The 22,004-nt window shown below is 39.9% G+C and overlaps 1 protein-coding gene across 1 annotated transcript in view; it reads right to left on the bottom strand.

Moving 5' to 3' along the window:
- MMP2 (matrix metallopeptidase 2) overlaps nucleotides 1-13,940 on the bottom strand; it is a 44,048-nt gene extending 30,108 nt beyond the window's left edge. The window contains exons 1-5 of the mRNA XM_067551408.1: nucleotides 13,648-13,940; nucleotides 9,447-9,673; nucleotides 7,362-7,510; nucleotides 5,077-5,205; nucleotides 3,101-3,274 (exon numbers count right to left, since the gene is read on the bottom strand). Of these exons, the coding sequence (XP_067407509.1) occupies nucleotides 3,101-3,274; nucleotides 5,077-5,205; nucleotides 7,362-7,510; nucleotides 9,447-9,673; nucleotides 13,648-13,800 (832 nt within the window). The 5' untranslated portion in view covers nucleotides 13,801-13,940. The remainder of the gene's footprint in view (nucleotides 1-3,100; nucleotides 3,275-5,076; nucleotides 5,206-7,361; nucleotides 7,511-9,446; nucleotides 9,674-13,647) is intronic.
- Nucleotides 13,941-22,004: the final 8,064 nt, after the last annotated feature.

The following is a 22,004-nucleotide window of genomic DNA, read 5'->3' as shown; positions in this document are numbered from 1 at the left end:
TTTGATTGGGATCTGTTAGACTGTGCTGGTTGGAGCTTGATCCTGCAAGATATTGGACATATCTGGTTTTATTTGCTTTGTTTTTAAGCATGGTATAAGATGTTTATTAAGCTGAACTCCCTTTTCCAATACAATCTACAGAGAATCCAGCCGAATAGAAACACTGCCATTGTTCCAGAGAGGAACAGGATGATTCTAACTTTGGTTTTAAATAAAACCTCCAATATTTTGTATTTCATTCCTTCCTTTCTGACTCATTATTATGATTAATAATTGTATTACAGTAGCACTTGGAGGCTTCAAATGGGATTGTGAGCCCCTTGTGCTAGGCACTTTACAAAACACACTCGGGGCGCCCCCAGAAATTTTTCACATGATGTGAACCACAACTGAACCACTCTCACTTTAACTTAAAAGGTCATGACAGAGGGGCTGCTGGACTGAATTTCAGTGAGCAGTGCTTGTGACCCAGAGTGCGGGGTCGCAGCACAAACCTGAGTGACACTGTGAGCCTCTGTGCCAGGTTGAAATGCCATTCAGTTTGGGGTCCCTCCCAAATGGGGCCCCTTTTGTTCTCTTCTCCCTGTCTTCCAATTGGCACCCCTGCCAATGATGTGTAACATGCATACAGCCATGAGTACCACTGAAACACATCACTTTCTGTCCCGGAAGCTTATAATCTAAGTAGACAAAGTGGGAAACAGAGGTGAAGTGACTTGCCCAAGGTCACATAGTAGGTCAGTTGCAGAGTTGGAAATAGCACCCAGTTGAGCTGTAGGCCCTGGTCCTACCCACTGGACCACACTTCCTTTCCAGAATATTTCCTGCAGTTTGACATCCACTAGATCAAATTAAAGTTCTAAAAGTTTTCTGTAATCTTCCAGTCTGCAGACTCATTCTCAAGATTTTAAACAATGCACATAAATGTTCAAAATGTGTGAAGGGAAAAATGTTTACCACATTAATGTTACTTTAAAAACAATCACCACATTACGTATATTTGCAAAAATTGCTGAGTTGAATGAAATTGTTATTCAAATTATTTCATCTGTAAATGAGCCTTCCTAAAAAAAAGTTCCAGATAATGAGACAAATTATCTATGAATCCTAGCACTTTATTTACAATTCAGAAAGCTTAATAACAAAACCCTACATATGATCTCAGCTTTTCAAAACCCACTAACATTTTTCCATTAATATGGTTTCTAATATATGGTTTCTGAAATACACAGTGTCATTCCTCTGTCTGAACTGGGCAATTGAAACTGTTTTTTAAGTAAAAGAGTCATACGGCATTTGTTAAAAATAAAAACCTAGTTCTAAAAGCATGAACACTTGTCTGACTAGTATTTTGCAATGTACCATTAACTATATAACTTCAGACCAACATTTGTTTGTATTTATTTGCACTTGGAATCCAGCCACAATTCTGTAAAGGAGTCAGAACATTTCAGTTTGATGTTATGTGATGTAACAATGCATCCCATTGAAGAGAAGGAGGGCCTGGATTCTAGCAGAAGACAATGGGCCAGATCCTCAGATGTGGTGGTGACAGAACTCCAGTGATGTCAATGGAGGTACAGAGGTTCTGGCCCACTGACTTTCTGCCTTCGCCTCTAGAGTTTCACAAACAATGGTCTCAGTTGTTGCTTTTGGAGGAGCTACAATTCCTGCTGGCGTAACTGGTGTTCAGAGGGAAAGACTTGCTGCATGCATGCAGCATGCCCCCCCCTCTCTGAGCCTGGCCCCATCTTGCTAGAAGCTAACCCTATGATTCAGGGAACCCAGGAAGTGTGCTTGTACTTGGCTGCTGGGTGTCAGGGAACAAGCACAGGAGGCTTCTTGTTCTATCTCCTCCTGCTGAGCAGCTGTATAAGGCAACGGTCAATCTGGCCCTATACTGGTGCTAGTTAATATCAAGCAAGTCAGAATCCACTCACGGTGCACCAAAGTGAAAAATTCTTCCTTTTATCTGTTCTCATTCTCTTTGCAATTACACTGCCCCCTTAGAGGGTTGTTATCCAGTGGAAAAGCCTGTGACTTCCTCAACTGACCTCAATGTGCCATAAGATTCTGGGAAACTCATGATCTGAATAAATCAAGATGAGTTTCTTGCAAGGCTCCCTGCTGGCATGTGGGGTAAATGCTAATCTGCTCGTGAAAATGTGAGGGCTTGTCCATGCAATGGCTGCATGCCCACTTTGGGCCAAATCCTGGTCCCACTGAAGTCAAGACCCAAATGCCGGTCCTTTCCATGATCCCCTGTTATGTGGACCTCTCTTTGCAGGGGGCCAACTGGCAGGACTGAAAGATGACGAGGATTTCTTACCAAGCAGGCTAATCGTTTATTTTATTCAACTCACCAGACCCGAGCACAAATTTCCTCTGTGAGGCCAAAAAGGAGATGATGGGGAGCTGTTTAGCTAGTGTTTTCTGTTGACGCCCTCCTCATATTTTCTTTTTTTAAATTTTTTTGTAGTTAATAAGGACCCAACTGTTTTCCCACTGAAGTCAATGCTAACAGGGGGCAGCTCCAGCCAGGCCAATGGGGCCATGTGAGGCTTGCAGTTGGGGGGGGAGGGGGAGCAATGTGCCCCCATGCCTCCTGAAACTATGACCATGATTAGATCCAAGGAGCTGAAGATAGTGGTCCAGATTCTCTGCTGGGTGGACTGAAAGGGGCCGGGAGAAGTGGGGGGGAAGGGACACAAAGGAGCTGGATATTGCTTCTTGATCCTGGGGCTGCGGTTCTGTATCAGTTTCAACATACTTTAGAGACTTGGGGCTTGCTAGCATGCAACACTATTTCAGATGTGTCTCCTTTGCCAGGGTCTGGGGAAAAGAGTTGACGTAGGGCATGGATCACAGTCAGCTGAATACTGCTCCGAGCTGAGGGAGTCATTCACTAGAGAGATCTGACCAGTTCATGGAATTGGAAAAATGTGGCTTATAAAGGAGAGAATCCAGACAAATGCCTCCAAAACTGACAATGTGGGAGTGGAAAGGTCCAACGATAGCCTGACATACAGAATATCTACAGCTGACTCATCTTGGCTGCAATCTGCCATGAGACAAGTCCCCAACCAAGTGTTCAACTTACATTCATGGGGACAGAATCCATATTTGGCATCAGAATCAAAGTTGTATGTGGTTGAGCACCAAAGGAATCCATCATTGCGCCCTGCATCAGTACAGCTGTTGTATTCCTTATCATTGAACAGGAAAGGAAATTTACAGTATTCACCATCTGCATTCCCATACTTCACCTTAACAACTGTAAAGGGAGAAAACACAACAGTGCATCCTGTCAATAATTGTTTTCCTACATTATGATATCAGCATACAAGTTTGTTTCTTTTCTGGAGTGAAAATTAGTTATAAGGGACACTGGTGTAGAAATTTCTGGTGGATTCACACTTTGAAATAATATATTCTGTCGGTCTCCCAATTGGCACTTTGGCCGTAGCTGAAATTGTAACCAGTAATTTTGGGGAAAATAGCGTGGCTATTACTTATATTGAAGTATTTAAGTGCACAGTCCTCACAAGCAGCCCAGAAAGATAATTATAGTAGTTGCTATAGCAATACAAATTTATAATCATGTTGTTAATTTGTTTCCTAATTTAGCTTCTTTAGTAGCATGATCTAAAATGTGGAGTATAATTCAAAAGGTTCCAGGGAGTAGTTTCAGCATAATTTTAACATGCCTCATAAACCATTTGGCATTTTCAGTCAGATTTTAATCTGATCTACTGCTGTGCTAGTGGATATGTTAATGCGCACATCCCCTAAACCTGGTTTTTATATTTCAGGAGACTGTAATATATAGAAACATTCCTTCAGAATACAACGTTGGTATGGTAACTTATTTTACAGTGTACTCAATCTAGTTGTTCTTAATGATTTCTCAATATGAGGAACTAATTGGTCATTTGTAGAATAAATACACAAATCCACAAACCCTTGTTACTGTTCATTGTTACTCTTAAGCAAACATTCAGTCCAGTAATGACAGCCACACATCAATTGCTTCCACTAAAGTCTGAAAAAAGCCAGAAGAGCTGGAACTTGACTGCCAGGGTATAAGGATTCAATTATTTTTCCAATGAACAAGTGATTTCAGAAATTTTGAATTTGAAGTAAAATAAAGAAATTTATTTAAATTTTGCTTTTGTGAGCTTCCATTCAGTTAAATTTATGGCACAAACAATTATAATCAGTAGCATATTATTTTTGTAAAATTAAAGAGAAAAAAGTGATAACATCAGTAATATTTTCTTCTAAAAGGTGAAACAAATGACCAAGTCATGCTAGCCTTCTGCAGGTGAGTTTTTTATTGTCTTCAGAATTTGATTCATAAGGTGTAAGGCAAAGAATATTTGGTCAGAAGTTTGGATAAAGAAAACATCCTCTAGTTCTCCAAAAAACAAAGTGCATTTTTTCTCAGCCCTCATATAGATGTATATTTCAATTCACATCACAAACCTTTGGAGCTCGGCACTCAGAAGCTTTTGACAGATTACATGAACCAGCAAATCCTTACTCATGGGAATGGCCCAACTGAAGACAATGGGGTAACATTTTCCACAGTGATTACTAATTGGGGATGTCCAACTTGAGACACCTTAAAGGGGCCCAGTTTTCAAAAAGCACTGATCTGTCTTCCTCTAAAAATGAAGTCCCTTTAAAGGTATCTAAGGCTGGGACCCAAAAATGGAAGCACCCAAAATCCATAGACACGCTTGAAAATCTTGGTCTGACACTTCTATCTTGAGCGCTCTTTCTTTACTTCTCTCTGCTCACATGAGTAAAGGTTTGCAGGATCAGGCCTATAATTAACTCTATTTTCTGGGGAGAAATGGGGGGAAACTTTTAAAAAAAGTATATAAAATATAAATATAAAAGCAGAATTCCAAATTATTAGAATGAACAATCATCAGTTACCAGTCACAGTTTTGTTCTAGCATTTACTATTTAAATCATTTCAGTAACAGAATTAAGTGTAATATCTGGCCACCATTTAAGACCCAGCAGCCTAGAGTTCATGTGCTTTGAAACATTAAAATGTGTAGGTACCTTGTCCCTCGCCCAGAGTCCACAGTTCATCGTCATCAAAATGGGAGTCCCCTCCAACCCCTGACCCAGGTGCAAAAGCATGAGCCAGGAGGCCATCTTTGCCATCAAATGGATATCCATCACCATGTTCTGCACAAGAAAGAACATAGAAGAGAAGCAATTACAAGTTATAATGGGCCCAACCCTGCAAACAGAGTCATGAGTAAAGATAGTCACATGGGTATTCCCACTGAAGACATCAGTGGGAACACATCACATATGTAAGGCTTGCAGGATTGGGCCCTAAGAGAGGAATCTGTTTCATATAAAAAAGAAAGCACATGTAGAGATTAGGGTGTGTGTTACAGCATGTTTCTTTGTATTTGGAAAGGACTCAGAGATTTTAGGAAAGCTCTGAGATACATGTTATACTGTGCTATACACACACACATGATATGTTCTTGCTTTTGACTGGTGAGAGCAGTAAAATATACATTGTAAAGTGATGTTTTCAGAGGAATATAACTTTCCATATCAGTCTGCAATTAACAGCATCAGACATGAGGACCTATTCATCTTCATGGGCTCCTTTAGTCAGTTACACAGCACGCTATTCATCCAACATACTCTGTTATCTTTTCCTGTATATCCTCTTCTCTTTGCACAGGCTACCAGTGCTACATCGCAGGAAAGCAAATTAGCTTCATTATTCTCAGTGGTGAATCCCTGAAAAGCTGGCTCCTTCTCAGTGTCCCCATGTCTGTGGATCAGCCCATCCTCTTTCCACATCAACCAGGACTACTCTCAGCCTACTTGCCAGGCAATGGCCTTTTCAGTAGTTCTCCTGTTATTACACTGAAGGCTTTTCTTGGAAGCTCACCACACTGGGGTAATGCAAGCTGGCAAGGGCATAACTCTGTTATTCACAGCTCTCTCACCGCACTGACCTGACCAGTGAAGCTGCCAGTGTCTCCAGTTACATCACTAAATGCCTTTTGGTCTGGTGTGTTGCCATTGACAGAAGCCCTAAACACACAAGCCTGATTCTCTATTCCGTTACACCTATTTTGTGCTGGCCTCACTCCACTGACATCAATGGAGATTCTCCTCCCCCCAGGTATCAGGCATTAGTCTTTCTTCATCAGTAAAGACTCCGTTTGAGAAAACTTGTGAGCAAACAAAACAAAACAAAACAGAATAAAAAATGCTGCAAAAATTGCTTCCCTCACCAATTTGAATCTGACATACAGGTGTGTGAACAGTGATTACAAAGAACTGAAAAATGTATATTTTGTATACATAAATATAAAATAAGATAGGGCAAGCTATTCTTGTGCTATATCTTGGCTGCTGTACTCAAAAGGTACTAAAACCAGCATGAGCACTCCGGATTTTATGAGGCTTCAGTTTTGTGCACCAAATTGGCCTGAGTAGGAATCTGAAATTTTGGGGGGGCTTTTCCAGACTGTGCAGAATCTCTGAACCTTCTGAGGCTGACCCATCACTAAAGTAAGCAAAAAAAAAAACTGGCTTGAAATGGAGACCTTCACAGAGCACAGATTTTCCATGAACTGTTCCCTCTGGTTACAAATGCCATTTCCCAAAAGACTGTGGACATGCAAATGTATTTATTTAAAATTATATGGCTCTCTACAGCTTGTTTGTTAAAATGCCTGAAGTTCTTTGTGAATCCCAAGCTTTTTCTGTGTAAAGCAAAATTAACAAGTCAAATGGAATCATGTCCAATAACACTGGCTGTTCAGATCTAGATTTTGGAGCTCACAAAAGCTAAGGATGTTTGGATTAAGGGCTAGTTCAGCCCATAATAGTAAATAGAGGCTAAATGTGAAGTTCAGATGCATATCCCAATTCACCTTTAGTGTTGAGGAATATTAGAGTCTACTCTTTAAAAATAACATTTGAAGACCTTTGAAAACCTAGCTGAGATTTATAAATAAACAGTATAATATCCTTCCATTCACTTCAGCTGACCTATGCCAATTCACATCAGCTGAGGATTTGGTCCAATAGTTCCCAGTTCTATTGCTGATTGTTTAAATTCAGAAATAAAATATTTGTCCCCTAGGTATTCTCCTGCATCAGAGACTAAGGGTATATGTGTACACACATACGCACACACACAGATCTTTGTGAAGTCTGACATAGTCTGTATAAACCAAGTGCAAACTAGGGCATGATTTGCCAGAAAGGCTCACTGGAGTGCTTACTTGAGGGTAGGTCATTCCAATACTGAGGACTAATGGAAGGAAGAAAACCAAGAGCATATGTAAAAATTGAAAATATACCCCATCGTCCAAAATTAATCATAATGTCCGCTTCTCCATCATTAATTCGGGAAAATTTCAGTGGTGTGACATCACTCCAGACCTTAAAGGCTCGGGCAAAGGCATCATCTACTGTTTCAGAGTCCAGATCCGGTGTATACCCTAAAATCCTTAATGGTAAAAGAAAAAGAGCACATAAATGTGTTGATCTTTACAGCTTGCTGTTTGAAGTGTTGAAAGTACTAGTGAAATTAGTTCCTTTGGTAAAGGGGTGTGCCAGCTGTGCAAATAAGATTTGGACATTCCCAAGGCTCAGTGGGATTGAGGCTTTGTTGGGACAAATAATTTAAATGTAATTATCTGCCAGTGAGCTACTGACATTTCCTTCAAGAATGAGGACACTGCAGCATGGTATATAAGTGGTCATTTGACCAAAGGCCGTATTATCTACATTTTTGACGTGCACTCAATTGAGTATATTTATTGTGTATAAGGGCTGGCGTGGAAGGGCCACATCTATTATTATTTTGCTTCCCTGAAATTTACATGTTTGTAAGCTTTTTCTAAAGATCCTGCCAGTCATATCATCCTATTAGACGTGTGTACATGAGCGTCCACTGAGTCATCAGAATTTGAGGAGCCTCCTAACTACCAGAAGCAAAAAATGGATACTTTTCCCCATAAGCTTAAAAATCGCCATTTTGCTCATAGTCATATTTTGGTTTTGTGTCAAATAAATTATAGTTAATTCCTGGCAAATATGCCCAGCAACTCTTCCCTCAAGGCTTCTGTACAGACCGAGACGGGAAGAGACTCAAGCACATAAAAGAGAGGGACAGCTCATAAGTGCATCTCTTTCTTCATCTTCTTGATTTATGCTTGATCAGGATTTATTCACACATCTCATTTCAGACAGTGATCTTCCTGCTAAAGAAAAGTTTCCAACACTGTGCTGCTTCTTGTGGTTACTGGACCTCCTTTGGGTCTGGGATTATTGCAGTGGGATGATATCATTTGGAGTACATCAGCAAAAGAAGGCCTGCAAATCTACCACAATGTTCTCCAGAGTTTGCTGGGCAACTCACAGTATGAAGGATTTCCTGACCCGTGACCAAGGAAAGATGGACACAAATAGAAAAGCAGTTAGGAGGAGTCTGCTAGGATTTCCGATTCCCCTCACTGGTCATTAAGATCCTGATCTTGGACAACTGAAGCCCGGGGGGGTTTGGCCATAGATTTAAACAGGGGCAGGATCGGACCTTAATTCTTTTTGGTTTTAACAACTAAGGAAAATGTGCCAATCTATGAAATAGGATTGCTGCTTCTTAGACAGAATGCCATACAGTCATAACTAGAGCTGGTCAAATTGGTTGTGAAGAATATTAACCCTTTCTCTCCTTTTCTCCCACCTCTGCAAGTTGTTTATGAACTAATCTAGATATTAGGGGCATTGTGTCATTCATATGTATCCACGCTTTGGTTGAAAAATGTTCAGCCTATATGTTGTTTGAAAACTGTTCCACTATTGGTTACTCATTATTCTTTATTTATGATGAGTTACTAAATTTACATGGCATTCTAACTGGTCCCTGACTGGATGAAAAATCTTAAGATTAGAAAATAAAGAACAATAAATAGTGAATAATTTTAATGCTTTTATTTTAGTAGCTTCTATGACCTTCATTGCCATAGTTTCTGAACACTGTTGAGTTTAACCCCATAATTATCCTGTGCAGTCAGGAATACTATTATCCCTATTATACCTGCAGACGGGATGAGATTAAATGACTTGCCTAAAATTACAGAGGAATAAAACACAGATCTCCTGAGTCCCTATCCAACACTTTAACAAGAAGACAATCCTTCCTCTCCTTGAATTTATAGCACAGATTTTGGATGAATGTTCATTAAACATTACATTTCGGGGATTCACAACAGTTTCCACTGGTTGTCCGAACAAAAAGGGATTATAATTTGGGGATCCCTGGTTCACAGTCCAGAGCTCATACCATTAGAAAACTCCTCAATTTCTAAATGCCACATTGCAAAACTTCAACTCTGAAGGCATCCTCTGTTTGTGAAAAAGCATTATTGTTAAGGTATTACCTGTATGTTATCTGGTTTTTTTCCCATTTCGGTTTTCTTGGAAAGAAGTTATAATTGGCCACATCTGGATTACCACAGCGGGGCTTCCTCATTGTCTCAATAGTATTTTGATCCAGATCGCCTGTTTCAGGCAGCCCAAAGAATTTCTGCATTTTCTTCAAAGTATCTTTCAGCACAAATAAATTGCAATTGTCTTTTGGGCACCCATAGTATTTATTCAGGTATTGCTTTAAAAAAGAAAAAATACAGAGTAACAAAGACTTCAAAACTCTGAAACAGGAGAGACATCACTACAATTATTGAAACTACATATTAACTTTTATATCTACACTTTGCAAGGTTTTTTAAAAAATTACTATTATTAACAACGAACATACAGACAATCTTCTTAATTGACACAGATCCCCTTGGACACAAAACACTGCTAATTAAGCAATCATTCCAGTTGTTAGAAATATATAGGAATGGAATACATTATATTTTACCATTATTTCATGAATTGCTTTATAAAAAGCAGAGCACAAAGCATTAAAGATGAAATACAAAGACGATGATGGATTTGTCTTTTATTGGTTTCTTTATCATGTATAAACTTACTTTTTATACAGTAGAATTTCAAGTTTTGTCTATCTTTTCTTCCTTGAAGAGTCTATGGCTGATTGAAGAACTGTAAGGTTGTGATATTAAAGAAACTAATGGAACTATACTAATTGAGAGGGAAAGTGCTTTTTATTCAGACTGTTAGAACTATCTGGGTTGTTTTGAGGTTTTTTTCGTTTGTTTTTGTTAATCTGTTTAACTCAAATGACTGAGAAATAGTTGGAAGAAAAGATGTCTTTGCTAAAGCTTCACTCACTGTTCCCCCCATACAATCAGATATGAAGAGCGCACAATCTACATCTCTGTAACCTCCACTGAGTGCTCTAGCAGAATAAGGAAAGACTAACCCTAACCTTCTTGGTATGTCCAAGATAACAAACAGGCCATAAAGTAGTCTTTCTTTAAGAAACAACATTCAGGCTTCTTGATGAATTGTAAAGAAACCCAGAGGGCAGCACAAGCCCATTTTTTCCTAATCACTAAGTTTCCTCTACACTGTTCAGTAGAAACAACTCTATTTTCATAAATGTGACTCATTTATCAGCCCTAGTATGGTTAAAAAGAAAAACATAAAGAGAAAAAAAGGGCATGTGAGGCACTAGTTCGTTCCTTTTAACAATTGGAAATAATTTTCAGACACTAGGTGTTCCATTTAAAATGGAGCTTTTATTTGACTTAAAATTATTTCTAAAATGTACAGTGCACACTGTTATAGGATGCAAAGCAAACAGATGTGGGTATACAAACAGCTGTTAAATTAAATTATAATTAGAGGCCTTAGCTTCAAAGTGTGGATACAGAGGTGGATTTCAAAAGCTCTACCCAATCCTCATAGCTCAGGATACTCAGACCTGTAGGACTGTTTTGGTTTATAATAGAGAATGGACCGTCTACGAGATTTGGATTAGGTGCCATGTTCCAATTCGGAAATAGATATCCCTGCCAAAGTTTGAGGGTGTTCAGATCCATATAGAGGATGTTGGTTTAGGTACATCTCTAATAATAATAACGAATAACTGATATTTAGACCATAACTTTTAACCAAAGATCCTAAATGGCTTGACAAGCTAGCTACAAACTAATGTCTAATCTCACAAAGGGATCCTTGGGGAACCTTTACTTTTGTGCAGAGACTCATTGACTTCAGTGGAACTTCATGTTGAAGTCTGTCTGCCAATCTCTTTGCGGGTTCGGAGCCTGTGTATAAAAGGATCATTTCAACCACCCATGACATGCCTTGCAGAATGGAAGACAGGGTGTGCTGTGTTAAAAAAGTGAAGACCATCCTAAACCAACTGAAAATATGGCCACTAGAATAGCTAGAATGCAGTTATACAAATGGAGTTTAGATAAGATACCAGGACAAACATCCCTATAGCAGTAAAAAATAGCAAGAGATTTTTAATGACTACAAGTGGTTAGGGCCTGGATCTCATTTGAAACTGGCACATCCAGCAACACAGTACCCCATATCACCATGCCAGGGAAACAGTTCACTATCGGCTCAGAAGGAAGGTTGACATATACTCATTCTGCTGCGCCACTTTGTGCAACATCTTGGGCTCCTCTGAAGATGCTTCATCCAAGGGTTGACCAGGCTTGATTGACCATGCTGAGCTATAAGATTTGATAAGACCCCAGTCTGAGGAGGCATTTTTGCCGTGGGAGACCATTGCATCAGCGTATAAATGAACAGCCAAATCTTATGCAAACTCTACCTGCTATTCTGCCACCAAGAAGTTGCTTCTGCCAGAGCATAGTTAATATGGCCCATTAACTTCATGTGAAATTGTTCAGTAACACATTCTACACATAACAGTGCTCAGGATAGATTATCCTGATTGTCATTTTGGCATGTAAATATCCTTATCATGCTGCTGTCTTTATCTCACAACTACGTGCCAGCCTCCCAGAACTAGGGTGTATGGGCAAAGCTTACAGGGAGTCTGAAGGGGCAGAATGCATCTGCTCCCATATACTGTAGTTTGGGGACCATGGCACGTAGTGGAGCAAAAGGAACAGAGGCACAATCAAGATATTTATTAGCTAAAATATAAATCAGGATAGCCCATATCAACCTTCCCTAAAATGGAGCTGGGGTTGAAGAAAAGAAATGAACACAGCCATCTGTTCTGTGGGAACAGGCTTTTGAAAGGGGACTTGGTAATGCAAATTACATCTTGGCCCAAGCTGTAAAATTCACCTCTCTCAAAGCCTGGGAGGAAGCATGGAGCTCCGGGATTTTGATTCAAGCCATCATAGAAACAGAGTCCAGCTGCAAAATATTAATCTACGTTCTGATTCTGAGCCTTAGAGTTGCTCAGATCCAGGTGAGTGGAAAACCTAGTTGTTTACCATAACCCAGGAATACTATAAGAGAAACCAAGAAGAACTCAGATGTTAAAGCAGTCTGTGATTTTCCTTGGAATATACAAAATAAATAGGTTTGCTGACTGAAATACAGATGAGACGATTACTGTCATTCAGTAAAAGCCTGATTGTGTCTAACAAAATGGAGAGAATATTTAAGAACGGTTGAAATACCGTTAGAAATATATGACCCATCGACATGCTGCCAAGATCAGTAAATCGTTTGGTGATTTGTTCTGTGAGAGCCAAGAATGGAAATTGCTATTTTGGGTCAGTTTGTTCGCTTTTGCTAACATCTCCACCCCCTTTTGGAAATTCTCCACCCCTTCTCCCCACACCTCCCTTCTGCCTGGCAAGTTTCCTTGAGATGCACACCAACTCCTAAAGAAAGAGGGACCAACGCTCTATCATTTATATGCTAAAATAAGGACAATCTATCTCAATCTTCCTTAAAGTGGTTTTACTGTTGAAGAAGAGAAATGTCTACAATTGATATGCTAAAATAAGGACAATCTATCTCAATCTCCCCTAAAATGGTTTTCCCCATTATGTCATTTTAAGAAAGTCCACAGGGTTACAGTAAGGGTAGAATAAAATCCTACATATCCATAACTTGCTAATGTCACATTCAGAAAGCCCCACCTTTTTGTTTTGTTTTGTTTTGTTCCAGATTGTATTGGTTTAGGAAAAGTATATTGCAAAGTTAGAACCAGTCATTATCTTCTTTGAAACTCAAACCAGCTTTAAGCTATAATTGTCCCCTACAGCTGTGCTTATGCAATGCATAGTAAACAACATGGAAAACAACATTGTGAAAAGCTGTGTGAACAGCTACAATAAACCCAGGTTTACGTAAGCGTTTCCCATATTTTTCTATTCCATTTTACTTACTTTGAACTTAGATGTACCTATTTTTCTCCTTTACCACTAAAATCCTTTAGTGAAAATCACAGCAATTTAATGAAAGTATTCTTTTCTTATGTGTTCAGACTTCAGGGTGGAAAAAAAAAGGCTCTCATTGCTGGTTTTAAAAATTTTAAGAGAGGAAACATTACTTGGCTCTAGTTTTTACATCTGAAAGCTGATATCCTGGCTAGCCAGCTCTCCCTTCCAGAGACTCTAGAGAGAAAAGGCTACGGTCATTTCCTAGTCTCAGCTGAAACAAGAAAGAAACATCTGCTTATGGAGAACAACAATATAAATCTGAAGGAAAGACAAAACCAAAACTTACCACTGCTAGTTCTTTGTCTGTTTTGGGAGAGCTGTCTCCAGGAAACTTAATGATTGGTGACGGTGCAGCTAAAGTTTGGTGAAAAAAATATAGCTGGATCAAGAGTACTTTAAAAATGAAGGCAAAAAGGCTAAAGACAATGTGAGTCTTCATTCTGCCTAAACTTGTGTTACCCTCTTTGCAAAGAGATTTCTCCTAATGAACTGTTGGTCACTTTAGCTGCACAGTCCACTAGTTGCTTATCGGCACATCTTAGCTCCCTGCACCATTCTCCCTTTTGCTTGCTCCAGCAATTCCTTTGTATGTTTAAAACATCCAGATGCGCAGTCTCAAGCTACCAGAAGAGGAAGTCTGAAAACCAGTGGAAACATGAGAAAAAGGGCAGTCACCAGATGTGATTTGCTGTGATTTTAAGGTAGCCACAGGCAGATATATTGATTTAGGTTGAAAAAGACAAGAGGCCAGATTTCTGCCCTCATTTATTTGTATTCAAGCCCTAGGTTTTCCCGATTGCAACTGGGGGCAAAATCTGACCCAAGATTAATTGCTGATGAGATATTGTATGTATGTTTAGTAAATTTTAAGAATAAAAGCCTAAAGATGGTATTTTTTTAGCTTTGGTATTTGCATCATTTTGTTTAAAACTACTTTGCCCCAAATATGCTCTAGTCCTTTGTGTCTCGATATATTACAGTGCATTTTAGTAAACATCTGGGGCTAGATTTGGAGTCAGACTGTGCACCAACACAGGAGAGAGAGAGAGAGAGAGAGAACTGTTCTTACACTCCTGATCAGGCTACATGGACGCTGGATCTATGCACACAGGACACATTGGGATTCCCTCCCTGGTATGTACAGAATAAATACTATGTGGTATAAAAATATTAACACTCATTTGGGATGTCCTGTATAATCCACAAGTTGCTTTGTCCCCAATAAGCAACATACATTCTCTACCTCTCTCATACAGTACAGCCAGTCAGACTGAATTTGCGGATACAAGTAGCAAAGTCACATGGATGCCATGAGATCCAGACCTTGTCTATACTAGGGATTTTGGCCATCGGTGTAACTGCACCAGTGCAACCTCTTAGTATAGACTTCATCACAGTCGTGGGTACTTTTCATTCTTATCTCATGTGTGGCCAAGTCTCATGATATTGAATGATTTTCTTAAAGTCCTAGTTCTTGGAGGGATAGCCTTAGATTTGAATCTCAGCTTTCATTTAAAATAAAAATTAATTTCCAGGCCTTATGGTTGCGGAGAAAAACTTGAAAATATGACCTAAGTGCACCCTAAAGGCTTGAAACAAAAAAGACTGAGAGAACCCATAATTTGGTTTTAAAATCATGAGTTGTTTTTTTTTAATCTCATGACTTTTGGGGCCTGACTCATGATTTCTGAACGCCTGGCTTTGGTAATACTGCGTGCACAGAGTATGTATTCTAATCAACAGAAAACCACAAAATATGTTCGTTTTAATGTGAAACAGCCATCGAAGTGAACCAGTGTTCCTGGGATCCAAATGGCACCACAGAGATTGCACTGGCATCATACTAATTACTACTGCAAGAAATTTTGCAGGATATCCTGGAACTCGTGCTTGTTGCCAAGTGGAGCTGTTTTAAAAATGGAAATTTGTTCACAAAAAGTTTGTACTTTGGACATTTTTTTATCTGCTCTATTGCCAAGCCATTGTGCTGACTGTATGCTAACAGAAAGAATAAGGGCTTTTTCCATATCCTGTCTATGAACTCAATAATCTGATAAGAGGGCCACAGTTGCAGGGTAACTGCACCTGTATTCCCCCTCCACGGTCTCCCCAGGGCACCCACTCTCAGCTTCCTGTGCCTAGCCATCACCTCTCTTGGGCCAACACGCGTGTCTCTCTCCATCCTGTATGGGGGTTTTTCCAGGCTGCACAGTTCTCAGCTTTACACTGTGATATTCCCAGCTCTGCATTTTGCTTTCTCTCCAAAGGTCATGCCCCATGTATTGCCTGCAGGTACAGGTTACCACACAGCTCTTTCTAAGCAAGCACATTTATTCTTAAGGTGAAAGCATTACAGAGGGAAGATTAAAAGTGTCAAAGAATCTGTGTGCACACCAATAAGCTTATCAGAGGTCACCTCAGCTGCAACCTCAGACTCTGGCAGATCTCAGTCCTCCAAAATCCACATGGTTTCCTTGTAGTTACAAGTTCATAATTGCCTCAGATTCAGAGCCAGAAAAAGGACTGGATGAAGCAGCTGTTTCTTTATATGAGCTTGGGCCTTTGATCTTGGCCTTTGGTAAAAGGTAATCAGCAGACTATGACTTCAGGGCATAGTTTAAAAAGGCTGTTTTTTTGCATAAGCACGGGTGGGAAATTTGCATTCATCTCTTCCTGGGTATTCCCCAGGAAATCCACTTTACACTTATTGTCCCAAAAGTCCATTCTGCTCTAGCACATTTTCAATATAGCCCTTTGAACTCGCAGGCCGCTCATCACATCTCCCCCCCAGAGAGATTATGTGCAATCCTGACCCACAATAATGCATAAAAACTTTTGCATTAAATACAATGGATCCCAAAGATACTTAAACTTAATTCAATCAGGTCTCCCAAGGATACAGAGGAAATTGCCATATCTGTCATACTGGGGTGGGATGAGAAATCAGTGGAAGCAGCTTCTGTCCCAGTGCGTGCTACTGTCATGAGATGAGAAGCTTTGTTTCCTCAGGAAACATCCATTGGAGGAACAGAAGCCTAGCAAGAGGTGCTGAACAACCACCAGGGAAGGGACATCGAGGAGCTGTTGACATGAGGTCTTTGTGGAGCCAGGCTGAGCGGAGGAGATCCCCGTATAGTCTGCTAATTTCTGAAAGAGGGTACTGGGGTTCCCCTTTCTAGACAGAGATCTTCTGAATCTGGATTTGCCCTGAGGCCCTTTTGGACAGGGCTTCTCTGACTGTCTGACAATTTACCCAATTCAGAAGACGTCCCCCAACCATCTTGAGAAGTCTACCTGCCTCCCCACATCCTTCATAGCCTCTTCATTTCATTTCCTCTCATGCTTCATTGTTTCTGTTCTCTGACTGGCTAAGCATAACTCAAAAGCAGGTTTCTGGAATTGATTATTCATAGTCACACATTCAAAATTTGCTTTCTGTGCATATTTTCTAATATTCACTGACAACGCAGTTCCTCTATTTTATTGTAATAAGCCAGAATAGTTGCAGAAGGTGAACACGATTAGAACCAAAGTGAATTGAGCTTCCCTTATTCAAATTAAGACTTGTAGAAAATTTGTGAGGTATCCCCTTAGCTCTAGTGTCCATAGCAAACTCAGGAAACAGGTAATTAATCCCTACTGACCCTCCTGCTCCACAATTACTTGGATTTTCTAAAGTTTACAGCTGCAGTAAACGGCTTCACTATAGCCTTGACCCACCAGAGCTATGGTGAAGTTACCATGTTTGCTTTCTAAATTCCTACTTTTAAGTGTTCACAGGAATTCCACAGCTAATACCCCCTAATCTCAGAGGAGAAATACCTCTCTTGAGCACCCATGACAGCCACAGTAACTGTAACATTTACAAAAGAAACTGTCATGACATCTCCTCTCTGTTTATTGAGCCACAAGTTAGATGCCTCAGAAGTAGATCTTTCTTCTCATGGAAACCTGTGAAAGAAAAGCCATATCAACCTGTGGCAACATGGTATTTTTAATCAAAGGGTTTCCTTCTTTTCAAAAATTTATCTTAAAACCCTTTAAATTACTACCCTAGTCCTGGTCTACACTTACCTGGTGATTCGGCATCAGTCGACGGGAGTTACACAAGTTTCGCAGAGTAGCTTGAGTAACTTCCGTCGACTGCTGTGCTTCCTTTCTGCGCGGTGTCTTCACTGCACTGCGCCACTTGAGGGGGTGGTTTTACAGGGTCGACTTCTGGATCAATTGAGCGGGTCTACCACTTACTGCTCAATCAATCCAGATAGGTCAATCTGACGGTGGCGACTTTGCCGCTGTCAGTGTAGACATACCGATAGTCTAAGAACTGGGAAACTCTGGGGCACCTAGCAGTTGCAGATTGAGTCCTCAGGTAGTTTTCCGGTTAATTTGCTGACAAAGCAACATTGTCCTTACAGCAATTCTCACCTATCCTCAGTTAAAAGATAACACACAGTGAAGTTATTTTTAAATGTCTGATGATTTGTCAGTTTTAACGCAGAAATGTTTTAAATCTCGTGTTAATCAGCGTAATTTATGAAATGGTGAATGGGCTCATTCCCAGAAGGGTAAGGTTTCTTATTTTAAAAAGAGAGGAATGAGACTAGAGGAAATAAATAGCAACTAGGAAATGGTTCAAAGAAAGCACCAGAGCAAGAGATTAAAAAGAACTCTGAAATCTGAACATAACAGGATGCAGCAATATAAGTATTGCCTGGTAAGGTGTTTGCTTCCCCTCTGTAACCGCATGCTAATCTATATTATATACTTTAGCCACTAGGGGGCGCTGTGTATAAAATGCCTTATTTAAATGAACCTCAGCCATACCTTGCAGAGCATTAAAAGATCTTATGATGAAGGCATCTGGTGTGCATCAGCAAGATCCGTAGCTAGTCCATATCTGATGCAGGGATGACCTGCCCCCCCAATTTATCACTGCTTGTATGTAAGGGTCCTTCAGCTTATGATGCTCTCAGGCCTCAGCCCTGCAATCAGATTCAGCTGGATGGGTTCTCATGAACTCAGTGGGGCCCTGCAGAGGTGCAGAGCTGTATCTGCACAACTGAGGCTTCAGGATGGGTTTGCCTGTGTGCTTAGGCTCAGTGCCGTGAATGGTATAAGGGAAAAGCAGTCTGCAATTCTCCTTGAACAACAAACATCAGGTCTGGGAGTTTAGTTGCCATGGCCAAATGTTGCACTCAGTTACTTGCCTGCAGTTGTCAGTGGGAGATAGTCTCTCTATTTGAGGACAGAATTTGGCCCATTGTTCAAACTGGTCCACTAGCAAAAGCCCTTGGTGAAAACACTGACATAGCTTTGTATACTTTCCTCCTCTTCCTTAGTAAGTGGTCAGACTTGATGATCACAATGGTTCCTTCTGGCCGTGGAATCTATGAAAGTGTTGTGGGGTTCAAAAGTTTGCATTTTATGGGCCCACATAATTAAAAAACCAGGGAGTTAAAATGGTTGCATTTATAGTGAGCCGTTTATTTATGGCAGCACCCTTCTCTTCTGTAGAGGGAGCCAAATCCATCCCTTTCTTAAAACCACTGGAACCAGGATGGGGGTAACACCAGGGTTGAACTTGCTGGACCCTCAGTATTGCCTGATTGGAATATGGTGAAAAATGCTGAGAAGAACAAGGAAACAGGATGTTTAGGGTGGATGGTCCGCTCTCAGCTCATCCCACTGTGCCTCATTATACATCAAAAGCAGGGCTCCCCCCACCCCCTTTCTGAAGTGTGGTTCCTATCCTCTCACCATATCTTTAAAATATGGGAGGCTCCTGGGAAGCAAAGTAATAAAATACTGGTAGCAATAGCCTATTAAATAAACAATATCATATATTTAGGGTGGTGGGGAGAGGAAATCCTGTATTTTCCCTCCCCTCCACTTCCCACCCCCAGCACCAGGTGGCTCCACTTCTCAGTCCCCGGGCCCTGGGGCAGATCCTACTCCTCCAGGAAGAAATAGCTTTGAGGGGGAGAAACCCAAGCCACAGTGAGGCAGGCAAGGCTGGGAAGAGAGCAAATATGTGTGCTGGGGACTTCTGCTACTCTGGCAGGCCCTCTTCTTTTAGGGAGTGGGGTGGGGAAGCTGCCTAAACTGGCTTGGGGCTAGGACCAGAAGCTGTAGGGAGAGGGGAAACATGTGAGATTTTATTTGTAATTGTTACATTGTAATTAGTTATGAGATGCTCAGTTATAACAGATGAAGGCTATTTATGTTCCCAGATAGAAAGTGGGCCAGGTCCTAGGGAAGGAGAAGGGAATGCGCTCAAATGCAGGGTAATCTGGTTAGTAGAAGTGCAGAGACTCTTGTATAGCTAGGGAAACAATAGCAAGAGGTCCATAAAAGCAGCCCTAGCATTTCTTAGGACACGGGGGAACCTCTAGCACCCTGTTCAGCTACACAAATGAACTGCCTCCTGCCCTGCTAGCTAGCTCCCCCTGTACTTGCATCGCCCAACTGTGTTCTGTAATGCTTCCCTGCTCCAGGGCTCTTTCCCTATTCCCTGGAGACAGGTGCTGACACCGTCAGACACAGATCTTAACACTAACAGTTTATCTATTAGGGGAGAGCTGTCTCCAGGAGACAGTGATTAACAAAAGCAGCTCTAAGGTGAATTTTTTTAAAATAACTGGAGCAAAATCAGTTCAAACTGAAGCCAAGTTAGCTCATCTAAATACAGCATGGGTATTGCTTGCTGTGTGATAGATAAGGAGTTGATCCTTTCCAACACATCATAAACCTTAACTTCTCAATTCCTTCATTTCCCCCTTTATTTGCAACTCTTTTCTCCCTGCTCTATTGCTGGCTCAAACCATTGCTTTTGTATTGTATATGCCAACATCCAACTGCACCGCCTCTGACTACCACACAATGGGGTCTTTAAACTATTGGAAACCAGAGGAAAAAGACAATGGTTGTAACCAGATGTGGCTTACAGCTTTAAGGTAGCAACAGTTTTTTTTTTCTTTGGTTTCTGGAAGTTAGGTCCAAAGGAAAAGAAGTTACATTGATACATGGAATCAGTTTGTCAGCTTGTCATTGAATTAGAAATGGATTTGGGGCAATTCAATCAATCCAGTTAAGGCCTTGTCTATTGCACATGTTCATCATACTTCCTCTGACCTAGAAATACCAGCCCTGAACCTCAGCTGATGTAAATTGATTAATTAATTGTAAAAGTTGATTTACATCTGCTAAAGATCTGGACCACCATGTTTTCATCTATTACCAATGCAAAAGTTAAGCATGCTGAGCATGTGCAATAATATAGAAAAGGATCCAAAACTAAACTTCACCATATTCTTTGGAATATCTTTTTTGGGGGGGAGAAGGGGAAGAATACATATTCAGACCTCATCAGTTTCAGTTATTTTGGATTTAAATAACTGATTGACTAAGAAAAAAAAAATTAGATTTACAAATAATTTCATGAATGAATGGGGTGAGTTTATTTTTCTATTACTTGTGGGGTTCAGGTCCAATGTTGCCAAATATTCTGGTGACCACCAATTAATTCATGAATGTCAAAAATTTCACAAATTTTAGTACAAATAATTATCCTAGAAATTCCCACTGGATATATGCTATTCATTATCTGCTAATTCTCTTATTTAAAACATTTCAGTCACTCACCCAGTAGACATAATATCATGTGGTTTAGGGGACCACCTAGACACCAGAAAAAATAAATATGAAATGCTTGAAGCAAATAGTTTGTGAGATCATAGACTGAAATGTGTTTGTAGGATCCATTTGGTGAACATTCTGTGAATGTTCCTGCCAATAAACTTGAATATATGTGTAAAGCAAATGTAAAAGCGATAATGATCTCACTCAAAGCTAAATGGTATAATAGTTCAAATTAGAATTGGCAGAATCTTTCTTTTATTTATGTATTGCAATATGCAGCCAACTCTTGTTGTGCCTTCATTTGATAATATGGCCCTTACCAAGGTCATCCATGCCTTTGTTAATTTAGAGGAACTCCTGCAATGAACTTGATTTAAGACGATCTTTGAGAAGCACTCAGATGTAGAGTAGTGCAAATAATTGATTTTTCAGTTCATTGGCTATTCTGAAAAATTAGGGAAAAATTAAAGTAAACAGAAAATAAATTTTTTATAAATTGTTGGTGAATCAAAAAGTCAAAAAAAGTTTGTTATGGGTTGAATGAAACATTTTGTTTTGATTTTGAGCATTTTTTACTGTTTAAATTTTTAAGTAAAATTAAAGGAAATTTTGAAACAAAAAGATGTTTTCAATTAAATCAAAACGTTTAATTTACAAAATGTCAAAATGAAATGTTTCAGGTTTTTTGGATTTTGGGGGGAAGAAAGTGGGTGTTCAACCAAAATGATTCAGTGAAATCTACACACATTTGCAAAATGTTCTGGTTTCACTGAAACATTTTTCACTGAAAAACCATATTTTTTGGTTGAAAAATTTTGCCCTGTTCTATTCAGGAACTTTAGTTAGGGAAGAAAGTGGTCAGTTGCTTATTACTTAAGGAACCTAACTGATGCAAACACATTATACCTGCACTCCACGAATTGGATTGATGTATTGTCTGCAATTCAAAGGATTATATCTAATTTACACAATTGGGGAATTTACTTCCTTACCATTCACCTC

This window comes from Emydura macquarii, unplaced genomic scaffold, assembly GCF_026122565.2.
Source record: "Emydura macquarii macquarii isolate MOO-44397 ecotype Brisbane River unplaced genomic scaffold, CSIRO-AGI_Emac_v2 contig_295, whole genome shotgun sequence".
Classification (NCBI taxonomy): Eukaryota; Metazoa; Chordata; order Testudines; family Chelidae; genus Emydura; species Emydura macquarii.
This window is presented reverse-complemented; position numbering and strand designations above follow the sequence as displayed.